At 48.8% G+C, this 21,347-nt stretch overlaps 2 protein-coding genes and 1 non-coding gene across 3 annotated transcripts; 1 reads left to right on the top strand and 2 right to left on the bottom strand.

The window, feature by feature from the left end:
- Positions 1 to 4: 4 nt before the first annotated feature.
- Positions 5 to 1,242, top strand: LOC144102568 (uncharacterized). The gene is made up of 2 exons (XM_077635806.1): positions 5 to 66; positions 162 to 1,242. Exons 1-2 carry the CDS (start codon positions 5 to 7, stop codon positions 1,240 to 1,242), a joined length of 1,143 nt encoding a protein of 380 aa, XP_077491932.1.
- A 7,594-nt stretch (positions 1,243 to 8,836) lies between these two features.
- LOC144102567 (uncharacterized) lies at positions 8,837 to 9,946 on the bottom strand. The gene has a single exon (XM_077635805.1). The coding sequence runs from the start codon at positions 9,944 to 9,946 to the stop codon at positions 8,837 to 8,839; it is 1,110 nt and encodes a 369-aa protein (XP_077491931.1).
- A 10,214-nt stretch (positions 9,947 to 20,160) lies between these two features.
- TRNAN-AUU (transfer RNA asparagine (anticodon AUU)) lies at positions 20,161 to 20,234 on the bottom strand. Its single transcript has one exon. It is a non-coding gene; the product is annotated as a tRNA-Asn (tRNA).
- Positions 20,235 to 21,347: the final 1,113 nt, after the last annotated feature.

The raw sequence follows: 21,347 nt of genomic DNA, 5'->3' as shown, positions 1-21,347 counted from the left end.
AATCATGGCAACCCGCTCCATTCGTCCTTCTTCTACGCACACAAGACGGTTGCGTGGGCGGCAGAAGTAAAACTGGCGGATTCGACTTACGGCCACCGGGCGTGACGAACGTGCGATGACGGGCTCCGTTGGAGCAGCTACAGCGGCCATGTCTGGAACAGGGCTTCTGAACAAGAAAGTACGTATCAGGTTGTTTTACCAGGGCTGCCTACAGGGCGTTACGTTTTGAATACAGTTTTTTTGCACGTGGATATTACGGCGCGGCCGTATCGCGTGGAAGATTTCCGGGACGCGTTAGCTCAGCATTCGTCGCTCCCGGACATTATCGCCCTGGGGGCGTATTGCATGAGCCACGTCTGGGCCGTCACATTCAAGGAACCCGAAGGAGTGAAGAAGATTGCCGGCATCGGTGAACTGTCTGTGAAAGAACAGCGCTGCCTAGTGATTGACCTTGCAAACCAGGACGTGCGTTTGAAGCTGCACTGGCTGCTTTACAACGTGCCTGACGAGGACGTGCGTGTCGCCTTCGCGTCGTACGGAAAAGTCTCTGAAGTGGCCCGTGAGTGCTGGCGAGTACACGGCGTGCTGGAGAAGGGCTCAACCACCAGACTCATCACACTGAAGTTGAAAGCTGGCGTGAACCTTGACGACTTGCCGTATCAGCTCAACGTCGGAGGGGAGTTAGTGCTGGTTGGCGTACCGGGCAGGCCTCCGTTGTGCCTCCGCTGTCGAGGTACAGGCCATATCCGCAAAGAGTGTCGTGTCCCTCGGTGCGGTGCCTGCCGACGGTTCGGGCATGAAGACGGGCAGTGTGCTCGTACTTACGCGAGCATTGCCGGTCCCGGGAACAGTGAAGACTCAACTGAGTTGCTGATGGACGAGGCGGGTGCTGAGGAAGCAGCCAGGGCAACTGGCCAAGTTTTGGCTCAAAAGGCACCTGCACTGACGCCTCTATCAAAAAAGAGTGCGACGACGACAGTGCTGTTAAGCCGAGGGAAGATGCAGGTCTTGAACCCCATCAAGAAAGTGATGAAAAGGCGGAAAACGCGACGAAAGCCGCTGTCGAACCTCCGGAGATTGTGGAGGCCAACCACACCGATGCCATGGACGTCAGCCAGGAAGCTGCTGGTCTATCAGCTGGGAAACGCTCCCATGAGGAGAGCGTCGGCGAGAAGCCGCAGCCTTGTGTGGGTGGTGATGAGCCGCCGCCTAAAACAGCGGGGACTCGACGTTCGACGCTGAAGCCCCGGCCGAACTTCTCTGCCGAATCCCGGCAAGCGGGAAAACCGCCTCCGTAGCTGCCCAATGAGGTTTCGTGTTTTGTTTTTACCTTTGTTGTCTAGGGAAGTAACGAGCAGACAGTGTGCCTTGGTCCGGAAAGAATGGCGAGGGACATACGTGTGGTGTCCCGACGCCAGCACTCGAATTCCTGGATCAGCGACCTTGTACACTGCACACTGTAAGTTAAAAAATGTTTCTCGATTTTGTAGAGTGGCCACTGTGTGTCGAAGGCCTTTCATTCCAAGTGGTGCATGGCGATGAAACTAGATACAGCTCTGCACGTAGCTACTTTGAACGTGCTTGACATAGTGTCTGTCCAGGAGACGAAAATAGAAAGTGAGGAAGCTACTGATCGTATGGTGTCCCACTTTAGTCCAGTCTTCAGTGCTTGTGTTTGTCATTCTGTTGGCACCTCGGGTGGGTGCGCTATTTTTATGCGCAAAAATCTAGGCATTATTGTAGAGTCTCTTTTCGCTTGTACCAGTGGACGTCTTCTTGTCATTGATTTCACCTTTTCTAATCTGTGTTGGCGAGTTATGCACCAAACGTAGAATCCAAATGCTAAGAGTTCTTCAATCGTCTTGAATATTATTTTGTTTGTGACAGATCCCTGCTGGTGTTGGGTGATTTCAACTGTTTGTGTTGCGGCGGACCGTATGAAGCGTTTGCCGGCGCGCAAAAATTGCTCAATTATTGAATAGTATTGTACGCGAACATTCTTTAGAAGACATTGGTGAAATGTTTACTTACGGTAATAGCCCTCAATATACACACTTCCAGCGTGACAGTCATGCTAGCTTGGATAGGCTGTAGGTATCTACTGAACTTGTGCATGTCTGCATGAACTATGAAGTTCAACCTGTTGCGTTTAGGGATCACTGCCTCGTAATCTCAACCTTTGGGGCCGAAAAAAAACATACGTCCTTTAGCTGGCACTTGTGGAAATTTAATGCTAAGCTGTTTGAAGACGAAGATTTCATAAATGAAACTACAAACGAACTGCACAGACTGCTGGAGACACAGCCTGACAGCATGGCTGTTCAGTGGGAAGATTTCAAGGAATGGGTGAAACGTAAAGCAATAGAAAAGAGCCGTCTTAAGAGGCATAAAGAAAAAGGAAAATGAATTGAATGAGCAGTTAAAATTCCTGACCTGCATGGAAAGTTGTGAGCCCGGCCGTTTCTTGAAAGAATTGACGGAAGTAAAAATCCAGCTTCAACAAATAGGCACGGACAAATACAAAGCAGCCGTCATTCGCTCTAGGTCCGAGAAAATGTGTACCGGTGAAACGCCGACTAAACGATCATTGTCCGACGAGAAACGTTACATTCGCCAGAAATAAATCACGCAAAAGGCACGGGGCTGAAGTTTCTAGCGATACGAAAGTTACCCAGAAGGTTATAATGGACCACTTCAACGGCCTTCTCGGTCATAAGCGTGAAATGGATGAAGGATTTCTGGTTCATTTTTTGCCCCTATTGCCAAGACTCGAGGATGAAGTGAAGGTGCGCCTTGAGATGCCCATTAGTGTCGGAGAAATTGAATCCGCAATAGATGAATTGCGCACCGCAGCGGTGGCCAAGTGGTTGAGCATCCGCCTCGTATGCGGGAGGTGCGGGGTTCGATCCCCAGTGCCGCCGGGTACCCACCGGTGATACAATGGGCACTAGCTTTCCCCTGGTCCGGTGCTCGGCTTATTTAGGGTGAAATGCTTGGGAAATGGGTCTTTGACCCCACCTTGAGAAAAGAAAAATACCTTGTGACATGGCGCTCTTTGGCCATAGCTGCCCTTGCGCCATAAAAATCCATAATCATCATCAGATGAATTACAAAGTGGAAAAGCACCTGGCCCAGATGGACTATGCGCCAATTTTTACAAAGAATTCCAATGCATGATAGCTCCCTTTCTGCTAAATATGCTCGCGGAGGCGTACGAGCGGAAAAAAGTTGCACTGTCTTTTACTACTTCACACATTCTCCTGATACCCAAAACAGATGATCGGGAGAAGCGCTTGTTGGTGGGCTCTGATCGGCCGATAAGCCTCACCAACGTAGATTACAAGATATATATGAAAGTTTTAGCAAAGAGATTACAGGGCGTAATCAAAACATTCGTTGTACCACACCAGACCTGTGGCATCAAAGGACGCAGTATTGCGACAAATATACACGTTGCACGTAGCATACTGAAATGTTGTGACGCCTTTGAGGAGCGCATTGCAATGATCCAGCTGGACCTTGCGAAGGCCTTCAATCGTGTTTCACATGACGTTCCTTCCGCATTCTTGATCATTTGAACGTGGGCCGCGCTGAGGCGCAAGGCGTGAGAGTGGCCTATGCGAACTGCAGCACACGAGTAATCGTAAATAGCGAGTTGACAGACCGCCTAGAAGTGCATTCTTCAGTGAGGCAGGGATGCCCTCGTTCGCCCATACTCTTCGTGACTTACATAGATCCACTCTGCTTGGCCATAATTAACAGTAATCGTATTTCTGGCTTTCAACTGCAATCATCCCATATGAAAGTCCTCGAATACGCAGATGATATTGCCATTTTTTGCTCAAACAAGGACAGCGTTACTAAGTTACCAAGCTAGTTGAAAAGTTCTGTCAACAAACTGGCTGCCTGATAAACTGGTATAAGAGCTGTGGGTATTGGCACGGTAATTGGGATGATGCCCCGGAACACTTCTGTCGGTTGCAGTGGTCAAAACAGCCAACGCGCTATCCTGGCGTGCTTCTCGAATGTAATCGCGATCCCAGTGACAGCTGGAACGATGAAGCGTCAAGGGCGAAAGAGAAGGCAGACTCGTGGCAAGGGAGGCAGCTATCGATGTTTTCGCGCGCCTCTGTCTGTAACATTTTTCTTGTGTCAAAGATATGGTACCTAATGAACGTGTTGAGTGCATCCCGAGCAAATATTCAAAGAATCCGCCGCGTCTTTACTGTTTTTGCATGGACGTCGACATGGGAGCGAACCAGACGCACCAATTGGTTTATTTCTGTCAAACGTAGTGGCCTTGGTCTTGTTCTTTTGTTTTTACGCCAGGTTGTATCACGATTCATGTTCCTCCGTGACCAGTCGGGCAGCTTTTTGCGCACTGTTATTCAGCTGCGATTTCAGAGGCTGCTTCCTGAAATTGTGGTGTCTTCGAGTGAGAATACGCGTGGTTCCGTCGTGCGGTACATGAGAGAGGTTGTACTCTCGTTCAGGCTTCTCGAAGTGCGGTTTTCTCTTGACTACTTGTGTAAAGTTTCAAAGAAAAAGTTGTATATGGTCTTAGTTGATGTAATGATGCCAATTCCTCTTTACCGAAGCCTGCACAGTGGGGGTCCAGGACAGAATGTTTTAAAACGGGGCAAAAGAATGCCAGTTAATCCATTCATGAAAATATTTTTCTACAAACCGCATTCAAATACGCTGCCTATTAAAGCATGGCTGAACGAAAAGAAGATTTTCGTCCCCTGGACAAGTAACTGTATCCAATGCAAGAAGCCCGAGACGACAGAACACGTATTCCTGGAGTGTTGGGACCCCATCTTTCACTGAGACGGCCTCCGAAGAACTATTAAAAAAGATCTTCCCCTGGACCCTTACGGTATTAGATTTTTGCCAACTCAAAATGAAACAGGAGTGCCCTATGACTTAATCGTGCTGCTAAGCGTCCACAGCTTGTGCAAAACCAGAATGCAGGTGCGGCATGCCGATGTAAACGTGCATTCTGATCGAGAAAACTTCATTGCAAGTGTCGTGTGCCTGAGAGAAGTGTACCGGGCATGAGCTGAACAGCCTGAATGGCTCTCTGTACTAGATGACTATGCTGTATTGAAAAGATTTTAAACCCTCGTGGATCGCCCGAATTAGGCTGAGGTGTTTTATCCTTCTTGTAATTTTGTTTACGTGTAAAATTCGGCAATAAAGAAAAAAAGGAAGTAAAACTGGCCCTCCCTGCTCCACGTACGGTCAGCTGCGTTGAGAGCAGGAGAAAAAAAAACATGGCCTGCGTAGGGATCGAACCTACGACCTTCGCGTTATTATTTTTTTTCTTTATTGCCGTGTCCGACAGTGCGCAGTAACACATGATGGTACACAGAAATAGAAACAAAAAATAAGGCAGACAAAAATGCCGCAGCAGTCAGCTTTGTACTGACGTTGTCATATTAAAATTTTTTCAGCGCTGTCAAGACTTCTACTCTCGGCAGCCACCGTGGTACAGGCTCAAGCGACTTCTGCACTTCAACAAATCTCGCTATACTCTCGCGAAAATACATCCGTGCGGGCCTCGCATCCGGATCACAATGGAAACCGGCTATGCGGGAGCGCCATACAGAGTGAAGTCCGGCCAGCATTATGAGGTCGAATGGAATTCCGTCTTCATTGTTTATTGCTAGGTATCTAATGCCGTGTGGGTGCAGTGGAAAATATTTTTGACCGTTCGCTGCAGAACATCCCAAAAGTACACACCTTCCCAGCAATGCAGAAAAACATGATCTATAGTTTCGGGCTGTTTGCATATCATACAGTCAGCTCCCCACGGTGAGAAAAAGCCCCGTTGCTCTAGGAATTTCTTTACTGGCAGTGTTTCAGTGTGTAGCTTGAAGAAAAAGGATTTCATTCCAGGCGTCACCTGCATTCTCTTTACCCTTTTGAAAACATTCTGACCGGGTTCTCCACTATGCAAGGCTCTGTACAATGGTTCCGGAAAAATGCTGTCACACACATCTTTGTACAGTTTTGTTCTTTTCACTGAATAAAGATAAGCAATCGAAAAAAGCGCCGACAAGAATCGTACACTACTCACGACTTCCTTGAAAAAACCTGAAATGGATCCATGCATCACATTTGTGCCAACAACAAAACTAGGCAACGCACCTCTTAATCTGACTTGGCACACTGTGCGTAAAAAAGGATCGCTCGTGTCACGAAAAAACATAAACCTATTAACGACCTGTCGCACAAAGAGATGCGACAGGCTAAGACCGCCGTCTTTCACCCTTCTGAACAAGTTCGTTCGACTACACCTTTCCCATTGCGATGCCCATATAAAGGTGGCGAACACTCTGTGTAGCCTTTGCACATTCAGCCGCGAGCAGTGCAGTACCTGCATCAAATACCACAACTTACTTACAAAAAAAAGATTGCACACTGTGGCCCTGGCGAAGAAAGAAAGGGGAGCCCCCTTCCATCTGTCTGCTTTTTCTCGCGTTTCGTGCAGCTGGCTTAGCCAGAGGTCGTCATTGTTTTTGTAGCATTCCAGAGGGACACCTAGGTACTTCGCTGGGGTGCTCACCCACGTCACGCCAGCAAATGTGTCTGGGGTTGTCGGCCATTCTCCATGCCAGAATCCCAGGCATTTACCCCAGTTAATTAAACTGCCCGTGAGATCCCGGAAACACTTCACTACTTCAACCGTTGCTGTAATACTTCCTTGGTCGATGCAGCATACGGCGACATCATCGGCATATGCTAAGAGCTTTACTTCAGAAGCTTGCAGTTGAAACCCGCGAATCAAATCAATCTGAATATTAGCCATGCACAGTGTTTCAATGTAAAGACAAAATAAAAGCGGACTGAGTGGGCAACCCTGGCGTACAGAACGCTGCACGGCAATGGGGGCCCCCAGACTCTTGTTTATGATAAGCTGCGTGGTGCAATTCCTGTGCGCCATGGCCACTTCATCCTTGATAATCGAACCGACATTAATATGATCGAGAATACCGAACAAAATAACATGTGGGACGCAGTCAAAGGCCTTCTCTAGGTCGATCTGCAGCACAGCGACACAAGCTTTCATTATGTCACAGCACTCAAGCACGCACCGCATCTTATGTATGTTAGTCACTGTAGACCTGCCCCTGATTCCACATGTCTGGTGGCAGCCTACTAGGTCTTTAATCACTGTTTGGAGTCTTCTCGCTAAAACTTTTTTTTCTGCGGCATCAGTCTTAGGTATAAGAACAGTGTGGGATGTACTATAAGACTGTGGTAAAACTTTCATGTGGTACGCCTCATTGAACATTACCGTGAGCACTGCAGCCAGCTTTTCTTTGAAAAACTTATAAAACGAGGCGGATAAGCCATCGGACCCAGGCGACCTTCCGTCGTTTGTTTTCAATTGCTAGGCACACTTCACTTTCACTTATTGGTCGCTCCAAGAATTATCTTATCTCATCGTCCAGTCGCGGCATATAGCCAAGAAATGTCTTTTTAAATCCGTCCAAGTGGGCATGATGAAGCGCAAATAGCGCCTGATAATGCTCAGAAAGCTGGCGCCGAATGCCCTCGTTATCATTCACCACGACGCCATTCCGCTCTATCTCGGCTATGTGGTTTCGTCGGGCGTTTGTCTTTTCAATCCCTAAAGCCCGCTTGGTAGGTACTGTACCTCCCCTGCTTTCAGTGAATTTGTTCGTGCACGCACCAGCGCACCGCGATAGCGCTCTTCTTCGATCAACTGCAGTTTCTGCTTTACATTCCTGATATCATCTTAGAAAATGCCGGGCGTTTTGCACTCCTCTGCTATCAGTTTCTCCAATATTGTGCGCATCTCGGTTTCCTTCATTTTTTCTTGGAAACGAATCGCACTGGCCCTGTCAATTGCTGTGACTTTAATCTGCTGCTTGAATAGTTCCCACTGCTGACCCAGATTAAGGCTAGTGTTTGGTTTTATTCTGTTAATTTCTTCTAATGCTCTTGTTACCAATTGTTCATCGCCAAGTAGCATAGAGTTCATTTTCCACATGTCCCATACAAAGTGTTTCAGTTGTTCCTTTGTTCCTATTGCACATTTAACGAGGCAGTGATCAGTAAAACATATTGGTACAACATCCTAGCTACGGCACATCGGGATCATATCCAGAGCAACGTATATGCGATCCAGGCGTGCGTGGCTAGAACCCTGGAAATGAGTGTACTTTACCGCCCATGTGCTCTGTAGGCATTCAGCCACATCTGCTAATTCCGCTTCGGCGACAACCTCAGCTAATAAGTCCGTACTCCTGTCTCTAAAAACTGTGCAGCTGGTTTTGTCCGCAGAACTCAATACGCAGTTAAAGTCCCCCTTAATAATGAGGCGTTTCTCAGGCATCATGTACTGCCTAACATAAGCAAAAAAATTGTCTTTCCTCCAATGTGTTCGGCGCGTACACACAAATCACTCGATATTCCGCGTTACACAAAAGGAAATCAAACACTATTAATCTCCCAGACGGGCATGACATGATGCTTTGAACAGTAAGACCGGGCAACTTTTTCAAAAAGAGTACACATCCTGCTGAGAGTCCTACAGCGTGGCTAACTACGGCATAGTACGTTGCTGTGAAACGCTGCACCATGCTCCCGGTCTCCCCCTCTCCCTCGACTTTGGTCTCCTGGACGGCGAGAATGTCAATGTCATTTTCTGTTACCAGCCGATACAATTGACTTTGTTTTCGTTTCTGTCCTAAACCTCTGACATTCAACGTAGCTTCACAGAGGGCTAGTTCAGGAGCCAGTTCGGTTCGCAGTAGGAGGGAGGCCCGGAGCATGGTGCTCACCTTTAGCATCTAGCGTACCGCTAGACGCCTCCGGGGCCGTCCGGTTGTCTGCTCTCGCTTCTCGACGGCGGTGGCCTGTCGGCAGGCTTTCTTTCCGCGTTGACGTTTGGCCGTGGCTTGAAGGTAGCCCGCCGTCCTTGCACCGCTTTCTCTGGCAGCTCGTCAACGCTGCTTGCGAGTTCCTGGTCGTCGTGGTCTCCGGAGGCTTCGTGGGGGCGTTTCGTTGCAGTCCCAGTACCCGTTGTAACGGAAGCGTCACTGGCTGGCGGTTCCTGGCCCTTAGACGATAGAGACGGCAGCGCATGAGTACTCGCTCCGCTTTTGTCGACACTCTGCTGCACCAGGGGTGGACCAGGCGACGGTTCACTCGGACGTTCCGCGCTTGTGTCCTGCGGTTCACCAGCGAGGGCTGCTTGCTCTGCCACAGCGGTAGGCAGCGGCTCGCCAGTTCCCTTCGCCGCGTCCTCTGCCTCGGTCGCGTCCATTAAGTGCTCGGCTTCATCCCTTACCCCCGTGCCCATTGCTGAGGCATACGTGCGGACGCACTCGGAGTCCTCGTTTCCGAAACGCCGGCAGTTCGAGCAGCGCGGCCCCTTGCACTCTCTCCGGACGTGGCCAGTGCCGTGACAGCGCAAGCACTGCATCGGACGACCGGGTGCCACGACTAAGGCCAGTTCTCCTCCCACCCGTATTTGATGCGGCAAATCTTCAACTGCCATGCCCTTCTTGAGCTTCAGGACGACCGTCCTCGTCATGGAACCCTTTTCGCTCATACCTTGCACACGCCACCGCTCTCTGCTAACGTCCATGACAGTCCCAAACGCCGCTAGTGCGCTCCGCACATCCTCGTCGGCCACGCCGTGCAGCAGCCAGTGAAGCCTAAGCCTCACCTGATGATCCTGCGGGTCGATGATGACGCAGCGACGGTTCTTCACCTTCAGTTCCTTAAAGGCCAGCAGCCGCCTTGTAGCCTCCGCGCCGTTCAGGGTGACTGCCCACACGTGGTTGACCTGGTAGGCTCCCAGGGCCACCACGTCCGGCAGCAAACCGGTAGGCACGAGAGCATCCCTAAAATCTTCGACCCGGTAGGGCCTCGCTCGCACGTTGCCGTGCAAAAACACAGTGTTCATTTGTCGTTCATTTGTCGAGCAGGGGTAACACTGGCCCTGGATTCTACTTCCGGCCACCGAGCGTGACGGACGCAGGATCATGAGCTCCGGCGGAGCGGCGACAGCGGCCCTTGCTGGCCGCGGAAACAGGATCGAGGGAAACGAAAATACGGATTATCAGGTGATCTTGCCGCAGCTGCCTACCGGACGTGTGGTTTTAGACACACTTTTTCTGCACGGCGATGTTCCTGTTAGGCCCTTTCGGGTCGAGGATTTTCGTGATGCGCTGGCCCAGGCTGGTACGCTCCCTGACGTGGTGGCTTTGGGGGCGTACCAAATCAACCACGTCTGGGATGTGACTTTCAAGACCGCTGAAGGAGCCAAGAGGCTTCTCGCCTTCAAGGAACTCAAAGTGAAAGGACGGCGATGTCTTATCATCGATCCAGAAGACCAACAAGTCAAGCTACGGCTCCACTGGATGCTGGAAGGCGTGGCCAACGAAGACATCCGGACGGCTTTTGCTGCGTTCGGGAAGGTAACCGAAGTTACACGGGAACGGTGGCGCGTCCAAGGCGTCCACGACAAGGGATCTACAACACGAACTGTGCTCCTAAAACTGAAACCTGGTTTGAAGGTCGACGATCTGCCTCACCAGATACGTGTCGCCGGGGGGTTGGCCCTTGTTGTGACGCCAGGGCGACCGATGCAGTGCTTGCGCTGTCATGGCACGGGGCACGTTCGGCGAGAGTGTAAAGTGCCCCGGTGTTCGAAATGCAGGCGTTACGGCCACGCCGACAGTGACTGCGTCCGCACATACGCAGTGGCAACCGGGCTGGCAATGGGAGTCGACACGACGGAGCACATTATGGACGTCGCCGAGACAGAAGAGGCGGCAAAGGGAACCGACGTGACGGCGAAACCGGTGGTGACGACGCAGTCTTCGGGGCACCCGAGCGGCGACGGAAACACGGCCAGCGGCGGTGGGAAGGAACCGGGGACGGTAATCCCTGCTGGGACAAATGAAGGGTCATCCAGCGACGGGACCAGTCATGCGGCTAAAAATGTCGACCAACCACCTACCAGCGAGGAACAGATGGACCAGAGCGGCGCTCGTGTGACGACCGTCGCCGCCCCAGCCAAGCGACCTCACGACCCGACCGACAACGAAGGGGACAAGCCCGCAGATGGCAGCGTTGAGGAGCCGCCAGCGATGACAGGCCAGTCCAGGCGACCAACACTCAGGCCAACGCCCAACCTTGCGGCAGGCAAGCGGGTCGCCGAGAAGGCGCCTCCACTGCCTCCGCAGCAAAACCAGGCATCCGCTCCTGACGGCTCCGGTGGTGGCAACGGCGTCTAGCTTCGTGCTAGACGTGAATGGTGAGCACGGTGCTCTCGGCGTCTTCACACGTTTTTAAATATGGCTTCTGCAACCTTCTTGACTTTTGCAACGCTCAATGTCAGAGGTTTTGCCGCTAAGAGGAAGCAGAGCCAAGTGCACCGCATTTTAACAGATCATAATATCGATCTGCTTGCTATTCAGGAAACGAAAGTGGAAGGGGAACAAGACAACGAGGGCATCGTGCAACGTTTTACGTCAAGATTCTATGCGGTCGTGAGCCATGCCGTCGGCACATCTGCCGGATGCATGGTGTTTATAAAAAAGCTGCCTAGCCTCGAGGTGCAGGCGTACACATCGTGCCCTTCGGGTCGTTGCGTAGTAGGGGATTTTGCTTTCGCCTGCTCTGAATGGCGACTAATTTGCGTTTACGCACCTAACGTGGGCGAGGACAGGGTAGCTTTTTTTGAGAGCATTCAGCGTTTCTTACGCACAGAAAAACACCTGATATTGTTGGGAGATTTTAATTGTGTCTTGAGCGCGGCTGACAAAACCAGCACGCGGTCCCACCGCGATGAAAGCACCGAACTTCTCCGTCACTTGATCGATAAGTTTGCATTGGAGGACGTGACTGAATGTGTGGTATACAAGCGCGGCATGATTTTCACGAACTTCCAACGAAGTAGCCATGCCCGCCTTGATAGAATATATGTATCGGTCGACCTGTCGCCAAAGTGTCACAGCTACGATGTTGTTCCTGCAACTTTCTCGGACCACTGCTTGGTGAAATGTAGTATAGGCGCGGTAAAACGTAGAAACTCTTTCCAGTGGGACCTCTGGAAATTCAACAATAAGCTTCTGAAAGACGAAATTTTCACCGGGTTTGCAGCACAGGAAATTAATAAAATAACCGTTATTGGCAATCGGGCAGCTGGAGATGAATGGGAAAGTTGCAAACAGCAGATAAAAGTGTATGCAATAGAAAGGGCCAGCTGCATACGTTTTCAAGAAAGGTTAAGCGAGGCGCACTTGAAGTCCGTACTGGACAAGTTATTAGCTCAGGAATGCAAGGCACTGGGCGTTTTCAGTGAAGACGTCCGAAAAACCAAACAAAAGCTAGAAACGATAGAGGAAGAGCGATATCGCGGCGCACTTGTGCGCGAGAGAGCTGAGCAATTCGCCGCGAGCGAAACACCCACAAAACTGGCGTTAGGAATGGAAAGGGCGCACGCTCGGCGAAACCACGTCGCGGAAATTCAATGGGGCGGTGCCACTGCATCTGACGATGACAGCATTGCAAAGGCTTTTTTGATTACTCTCAAGCGCTTTTCGCTTCGAGGCATGTTGACATGGACAGATTTAAAGAGATACCTTTAGGGGCCATGCCACGTATTGATGACGCAGACAGAGTAAGATTAGAGCTGCCAATTAGCGAACAAGAAGTGGAACAGGCTATTGATAAGTTAAACTCGGGAAAGTCGCCGGGGCCCGACGGCCTGAGCGCGGCTTTTTATAAAGCTTTCAAGAAGGAACTAGCACCACTCCTCTCAGTGGTATTTAATGAAGCGTATGTGTTGCATGCTCTGCCTACATCATATGCATCCTCGCATACTGTGCTCATACCAAAAACCGATCAAACAGAAAAACTCAGACAGGTAACATCGTACAGGCCCATAGCCCTCACAAATGTCGACTACAAAATTTATATGAAGGTTCCTGCAAGCAGGCTACAGACCGTAATGCATAAAATATTCGGACCTCACCGAACGTGTGGGATCAAGGGGCGTTTCATTGTTGAGAATATTCACAAGGCTAGGTGCGTGCTTGAGTGTTGTGACGCAATATATGCTCGGGTCGCAGTTCTTCAGATTGACCTTGAGAAGGCGTTTGACTGTGTGGCGCACGAATTGCTGCTTTGCATTCTACGTTACATTAACATTGGTTCTGTTATCAGAGAGGGTGTGGCCATGGCTTACCGTAACTGTACTAGGAGGTTAATAGAAAACAAGACCTTAGGGGCCCCCATTAGTGTGCAGAGATCGGTACGCCAGGGCTGTCCCCTAATCCCCCTGCTGTTTTGTATTTATATAGAAACTCTCTGTCTAAACATTATAGCAAATGAGGCTATTCATGGTTTCCGTGTACAGGAATCAGAAGTGAAGCTCTTAGCATACGCAGATGACTTTGCTGTTTTCTGCGTTAACCAAGATAGCATAGGCAGGACAATCGAAGCAGTAAAGGGTTTCAGTGAGGTCACCGGAAGTTTGGTGAATTGGGGCAAGTGCCTGAGATTCTGGCACGGAGAATGGCCGTCAACTCCAGCTGTTTTCGCCACCGTTTCTTGGGTGACAACACCCGTGAAATACCTAGGTGTTCCACTCCAATTTTACAGGGATACTGAGCCTTTTTGGAAAACACAGGTTGAAGAAACGCGTGAGAAAGCCGAAAAATGGAAAAGTGCTAATTTGTCTGTATTTGCAAGAGCAACTGTGTGCAATTTGTTTTTGATAAGCAAGCTCTGGTACGTGATGCAAGTACTCCACTGCTCACGGTTAAATGTGCAAAAGCTGCACCGTATTTTCGCTGTCTTTATAGGGGCCTCAAAATGGGAGAGGCGCAGCCGGACAAATTTGTTCAGGAGCGTCAAGGTAGGGGGACTTGGTCTGGGGCACTTGTTCATACGGCAGATAGTAAACAGATTTTTGTTTCTCCGAGACGTTAAAGATCCCTTTCTACGTACCGTATGCCAAGCCAGGCTCGGGCGTGCTGTGCCAGATTTCATTGTTGGAACGGAGACTATGACTGGAGGTATTTTTGGTGTTCTTAAAGGGGTTGTGTTTAGCGTCAGGTTTTTGACGGCGAGATTTTCAAAAAATTATTTAAGTCCTGTTCAGCGGAAAACATTGTACAAGGATGTATGTGACGTGTTATGCCGGAACCAATGTACAGGGCAATATGCTCCGGAGGCCCAGGCAGAGATGTCCTGAAACGGGTGAAAAAAATGCAGGTCCCACCGGGAACAAAAAATTTCTTCAAGCTTCACACCGGAACTCTGTCTGTAAAATCTTTCCAAGAAAAAAGGGGTTTTACCTACCTTGGGGATCCCACTGCCTTATAAGTAAACAACCAGAAACAATCGACCACGTTTTCTTGCACTGTTGGGAAGGGGTATATTTTTGGGACGTCCTTCAAAGGACCATCAAAAAAGAATTACCATTGGATCCGTATGGAATCCGATTCCTGCCTACAGCAAAAGAAGATGGCATGCCGTTGGATTTAGTAATGCTCGCGGGCCTCCATAGTATACGGCGCTCCCGAATGGCAGGTTTTCATTGTTACCCGGATGCGCGGCCTGCGCGATTGTATTTCCGTGAGACAATGCACAAGTTCATTGAGGTGCTGAAAACACAAGCATCTCCCCCTGAGTGGCTTTCAAAGCTCGAACCTTTGACGGAACTCAGGGAATTTTAAACTGACAAGGCCTGGCCCTCTGGGGGGCTGTAGGCTACCTTTTTGTAGTTTGGCTGTCTGCACGTGTATGCTTTTTGTTGTATTCTGTCGAAGCCCGGCAATAAAGAAAAAAATGTAACACGCTCTAACCAACTGAGCTAGCAGGCCAGAACGATTCACGCAATCAAGGTAACCCACTTTATTCGTCCTTCTTCTATCCGCAGAATACGGTTGCGTGGGCGGCAGGGGTAACACTGGCCCTCCCTGCGCCACGTACGGTCAGCTGCGTTGAGAGCAGGAGAAAAAAAACCATGGCCTGCGCAGGGATCGAATCTACGACCTTCCCGTTATTAGCACGACGCTCTAATCAACTAAGCTAGCAGGTCAGAACGATTCACGCAATCAAGGTAACCCACTTTATTAGTCCTTCTTCTATCCGCAGAATACGGTTGCGTGGGCGGCAGGGCTAAAACTGGCCCTCCCTGCGCCACGTACGGTCAGCTGCGTTGAGAGCAGCAGAAAAAAAAGACCATGGCCTGCGCAGGAATCGAACCTACGACCTTCGCGTTATTAGCACGAAGCTCTAGCCAACTGAGCTAGCAAGCTATCTTTTTTCTTTATAGCATGAATATACACATCAATAAAACATCGTAGTTGCCATGTCCCTAGGCAGACAACTGTGTCTAATGGACTTTCATTACAACAAGTTGGTCCATCAGACTCCATACATCATCCGCATTGTCCTGCTGCTTCAGGACTTCTCTTAATTTATACATATGTTCGACAAAATAATCACATACCGATCGTGCATCCAAGTCACAATGTCTAAAAGCCATTCTACTCCTCCAAATGCTGTGAATGCCCAATAACATAATCTGGTCATACTGCGCAACATGACTTTCAGTGGTCAGGTACCGAATTCCGCGCGGTGTCAATGGCAAGTCTTTTTTTAGCGTTCTTTGCAAAACATCCCAGTAGAACACCGCATCCCAACAATCCAGGAACACGTGTTCTACCGTCTCTGGCTTTCTACACAAGGCACAGTTTGAGCCCCAAGGAACAAAAAGGCCCTTTTCCTCTAGCCATGTTTTTACTGGTAGGGTTCCTGTATGAAATTTGAAAAAGAATGTTTTAACGCCAGCTGCAACGGTCATCTTCTTAACTCGCCTGAGAACGTCTTTTCCAGGGCTTTCACAATATAAGGTAATGTACAGTGGAGCTGGAAACAACTGCTCAACAAGATCCTTGTATAGTCGCTTCGACGTTACACTCGCTAAATACTCTAGAGAAAACCGCACGTGCAAAAACCTGAATGACCAGACCACTTCTCCCAGGAAGCGAGACATTGTGTACCTCCGAGCATTGCACGAAGAGACAATGAATTCTAGAAGTGCACTACATAGCATGGTTTGTATGAATGTTCGCAAGAAGGCGTCATTTTGGTCACGCAAGAAACAAAACCTTTAAACCACCTGCCGTACATATAGATGCATAAGAGACAGTCCTCCGACCTTTACCCTCCGGAAGAGATTATCTCTGTGAATTTGTTCCCAATTGGACGCCAAAAAGAAAACAGCAAAACCCCGATGGAACCTTTGGATATTGTTTCGTGCACAATACAATACTTGGAGTAAATACATGATCCTTGCAACAAGAAAGGTGTTACATACAGTTGCACGCACGAAAATGGAAAGGTTACGGCCCATCCACCCTTTCGTCCTGTCCAGCATTTCTTCTGCTTTTTCATTCCCCTAACTGGTATTTTCCCCATATTTCTCCAGCGGGACTCCCAAATAAACTCCGGGAGTTGTAGCCCATCGGACCCCGCAGAACATTTCTGGCTCCAACTCCCATTGCCCATGCCAGACTCCGAGACATTTGTCTAAATTAACAGCGCTGCCAGTTTGCCTGCGAAACCTTTCAGTTATTTGGAACGCTTCTACAACACTTTTGCGGTCTTCACAAAAGAGCGCTACGTCATCAGCGTATGCAAGTATTCTCACCTCGCACGCTGCAAACCTAAAACCTCGGATGTTCCTACTCGCAGTTATCCTGCAAAAAGGCTCCAAATAAATTGCAAAAAGGAGAGGGGACATTGGACATCCTTGTCGAAAAGATGCGCTTACATCAATTCTTTCTGATAACAGTTTGTTTATCATAAGGCGTGGTGAGCAACATGCATAAGCCATTTTATCCCTTTGAGAACAACTGAACCAATACCAATATGTTCCAACAAACAGTACGGTATTTCATGAGACACGCGATCTAACGCTTTTTTTTGAAGTCAATTTGAACCATAGCCACTTTCTTATTCAGGGCATCGCAGCTCTCGAGCACGCTGCGTGCTACATGAATATTTTTAAATATGCTTATGGTTGTTATATCAAACGTTTGGTGAGGCCCTACAATATCCTTTATGACGTATTGCAATCGCTTAGCTAACACTTTCATCAGAATATTATAATCAACGCTTGTTAACGTAATTGGTCTATATCCTGTAGCCTTTACCAGCTTGGCTGGGTCATATGTCTCAGGAATTAAGACAGTAAGGGCATGTTAAACGAACTTGGCAGCCTACCGACCTCAAAGCACTCCTTGATAAGCTTATAAATCATAGGGGCAAGGTCATATTTAAAGCTCTTATAAAAGGCCGCACTCAAACCGTCAGGTCCCGGCGACTTTCCGGCATTCAGTTCTTCAATTTCTGTCACTATTTCCTCAATACTTAATTCGTTCTGTTGTCTTCAATGAACTCATTTCCTAATATTGGCATAAGTGTCAAAAAGTTTTCCCGAAACCCTTCTTCACTTGGTGCTTTGCTTGCAAACAGCTCGCGGTAATGTTCCACAAATGCACTCGAAATTCCACTTTGATCACTCAGGATTTGCCCTTTGTATTCGATAACTGAGATCTCGTTCGAGCGCGCGTTTTGTTGGCGTTTCGCCACTAAGCCAATTTTCCGTGCGTGCTCTTATCGCTGCCCCTCTGTACTTCTGACCATCTAAAGCTTCTAGCCTAACTTTGACGCCCTTTATATCATGCATGAACATTCCCTGCGTTTGTTGCTCTTCGCGCCCTAAATTCGCCAGAAGCTCTCGCAGTTGCTTTTCTTCTTTTTTTACTCATTCTTTATTATGCTTGAACGCTCAATGGCATGAATTTTCACCTCCTGCTTAAAACGTTCCCAAGGTTCAATACATCCTGCTTCACTATTATTAAGCATGTCCATGCTTTTCTTAACTTTTCTTAGAAATATGTCGTCTTCTATAAGCCTTGAGTTTAGCTTCCACATACCCAAGTTCATTTTTGTTTTACGCTGCTTCCTTCCTCCCAAAGTTACCGTAACTAGGCAGTGGTCACTAAAGGACACTTGCTTCACTTCATACTGCTCACAGGAAGACGAAAACTCCGGCGCCACATATATTCTGTCTAGTCGTGCGTGGCTACTTCCTTGAAAATGCTTAAACTGCACATGTTTATGACTTTTCGTCAGGTCCATTACGTCCTGTAAGCTGCACTCGTCCAGGACAATCTTCAAAAAATCAGCACTCAAGTCTTTTACATTCTTTCCATTTGAACGGTCTTTAGGGTCCAAAACACAATTGAAATCACCCAATAATATGAGCACTCGAATGCACTCAAGTAACGAACCTAACTATTCAAAAAATCCGCGGCGTTCCTATCGCATCGTAGGAGCATACAGGACAACAACCCTCACCGCGAGTGTTTCGTATGTGAAGTCACACACGATAAACCGTCCCCTTGCAGAAGTTATTATTTTTTCCTCTACTATGTCTGTTTTTCCTCAGTAAAAGACAGCATCCCGCCCACAAACCAGCCGCATGGCCTACATAAACATTGAATCGTGACCGAAAACCAAGAACCATGTTATCTGTTTGCTGGTCATCCTCAACTTTTGTTTCTTGAATAGCCGCGATATCTAGATCTAACTCGCCGAACAGTCGGTTCAAGGGCACTTGCTTACGCTTCGAAGCAAGTCCTCGTACGTTCAGAGTGCCAGCTTTTAGCGGTTTCTTCAAGTAAGCCATAGCGTACACACAGCAAACAAACAACAGTGCTTATAACGCTCACTGCTTCGGTCGCTCGTCGCGAGTGAGCGACGAGGACCGTGACAAGGCTAACTTGCCTTTCTTGGCTCCCTCCTCTCTCCAATGCCTTTCTAGCCGACGAAACTCTCGGTCCGTAGCCAGTGCCTTTTCGAAGCCACGAGGTCGCTTAAGAGAAGCGACTGTCGCATCCGTCCGCGCCTCGGAGTCGTGGTCGCCTGTAGTGCCCTCCTTCGTTGGCTCTTCTGGCGCCGCGGCAGCATCCGCCTTCTTGCCAGTCGTTTCTGCAGCGAGGTAACCTTGCGACTTCTCGTTGTCAGCAGGCAGCTCCGGCTGCTCGAAAGCAGTGCTGTCACTGAGTATTGAATGGGGCGGGGCTCCGGCGTTCTCCAGTTCCTCTTGATCCATAAGCAGCTCGCTTCCGTCTTTTTGCGGCAGAGCAGTATCCGTAGCCACACGCGCATACGTGCGGACACATCCTTCCCGTTCGTGTCCGAAATACCGACACAAGCTGCACCTCGGAGTGCGGCAGTCGCGTCGAATATGTCCCGTCCTCTTGCACCGTAGGTATATTGGTGGACGTCCAGGCCCCACCACTAACACTTGCCATCCGTAAAACTTGAACATGTGGGGTAAATCATCGATAGAGAGCCCCTCCTTCAGAACCATACGCACCAGCCAGGTTGTCGACTCGGCGTCTTCGAAACCCGGACTGTTCCACTGCTCAAGAGTGACATCTGTCACTTCTCCGAAATCTTCAGAAGCCTTCTGCACAGACTCATTCGATACACAGAAGGGCATCCAGTGCACCCTGAAGGCCAACTCACGTTTGTTGGGTTCAATGACTGCACAATAGCGTTTTTTCACATCTAGTGCACCTTCTGTCAGCAGTCGTTCCTTCGGTTCCGCTCCTTTCAGCTTCAACATCCACACATGCGACATTTGAAAGGGCCCAATGCCAGCCACGAAGGTTAGAACACCAGCAGTTTCCAATGGCTCGAGAAAACCCTGTATGCAATAAGGCCGCCCGGCAATATCGCAGTGAAGGAAAACCGTAGTCTGCATTGCGTCTCCCGAAGGCAGCGCAGGTAAACCTAAGTGATAGCCCACTCTTGGTCGTCGCACACTGAAACCTCGGCCAGGCATGACCGATAACGAAGCGCGCTCAGAGCTTCCCATCACACGTCCGTACGCTGCGGCGGCCGGAAGTGGAATGACTGAAGTAGCAGGCCAGAACGGTTCACGGAATCAAGGTAACCCACTCTATTCGTCCTTCTTCTATCCACACAATATGGTTGCGTGGGCGACAGAGGTAAAATTGGCCCTCCCTGGGCCACGTACGGTGAGCTGCGTTGAGCGCCGGAGAAAAAAAAAGGAGACCATGACCTGCGCAGGGATCAAACCTACGACCTTCGCGTTAATAGCACGACGCTCTAACCAACTGAGCAAGCAGGCTTTCTTTTCTCTATTGCCGTCTTTGACATTCAAAACATGAAAAGCAACATATAAAACGCACCAGCAAATTTTCGACTGACATGGCATATTAAAATTTCTTCAACTGTGCCAACCCGTCAAGAACATCAATCCACTTTGGTGGTTCGGGGAGTGCCTGATACACTTCCCTGAAACTTACAAAACTTTCTATGAAATGGTCACGCACGGGAAGGACTTCAATATCTGCTTTGTTGAACTGCATCCTTCTTTTCCACAAGCCGTGGAGGCCAAGGAGCATTACCGCATCGAATGTAATTTCGTTGGTTTTATGAAGCGGCAAAAATCTTATACTGTGTTAATTTATCAGTAAATCCTTCTTTATAGTTCGTTGAAGAACATCTCCTGAAGAAATTGGGTTCCAAAAATCCTGGAACAGGTATTCTATTGTTTGAGGTTTCCTACATAGGCAACATTTTGTTGTCCCAAAACGAATAAACCTTTATCTTGAATCCCTGTTTTGACTGATAATATGTTAGTATGCAGTTTCAAAACTAAGATTTGACTGATGGTAGTACTGGTATCTTCTTAACTCTCTTGAGCACATCTCCTGGGTATCTACGTTGTGGCGAACAGTAAATCGGTATAGGTAGCATTACGTCCACTAAATGCGAATACAATTCTTTCCACGTAACATTACTCAAATATTCAGCAGAGAATCTCACATGCAGCATCCAATATGCGAGCACCACTTCACGCATGCACCCTCTAAGAGCACCTCTCTCGGTTTGACATGAATATACAACAGATTTTGACAGATCTCCACCTAGTCGAACTTGCACTACTGTGCGAAGGAACACATCATTTTGGTCACGGAGAAACATAAACCGTGAAACAACTTGTCGCAAAAACAAATGTACAAGACCTAGCACCTTTTTTCTGAGACAGAAAAGTTTCTTCGACTGGTTCGCTCCAAAGTCGAAGACCAAATAAAAACGGCAAAAACGCGGTGAATTTTTTTAATGGTAACTCGTGATGCACTAAGCACATTCATCACGCACCATATCTTTGCAATGAGAAATATATTGCAGACAGTGGCGCGCGAGAAAACAGACAATTGTCTTCCCTGCCACGCGTC

This window comes from Amblyomma americanum, chromosome 8, assembly GCF_052857255.1.
Source record: "Amblyomma americanum isolate KBUSLIRL-KWMA chromosome 8, ASM5285725v1, whole genome shotgun sequence".
NCBI lineage: Eukaryota > Metazoa > Arthropoda > Arachnida > Ixodida > Ixodidae > Amblyomma > Amblyomma americanum.
The sequence above is the reverse complement of the archived record's forward strand: the minus strand, read 5'-3'. Positions and strand labels throughout refer to the sequence as shown.

What these genes read in the sequence shown, in the direction of transcription:
- LOC144102568 (XM_077635806.1), top strand. Translation starts at nt 5, where the DNA reads ATGGCAACCCGCTCCATTCGTCCTTCTTCTACGCACACAAGACGGTTG. An exon ending in CGGTTGCGTGGGCGGCAGAA is followed by an intron (nt 67 to 161) that starts GTAAAACTGGCG and finishes TGTCTGGAACAG; the next exon opens with GGCTTCTGAACAAGAAAGTA.
- LOC144102567 (XM_077635805.1), bottom strand. Translation starts at nt 9,946, where the DNA reads ATGAACACTGTGTTTTTGCACGGCAACGTGCGAGCGAGGCCCTACCGG.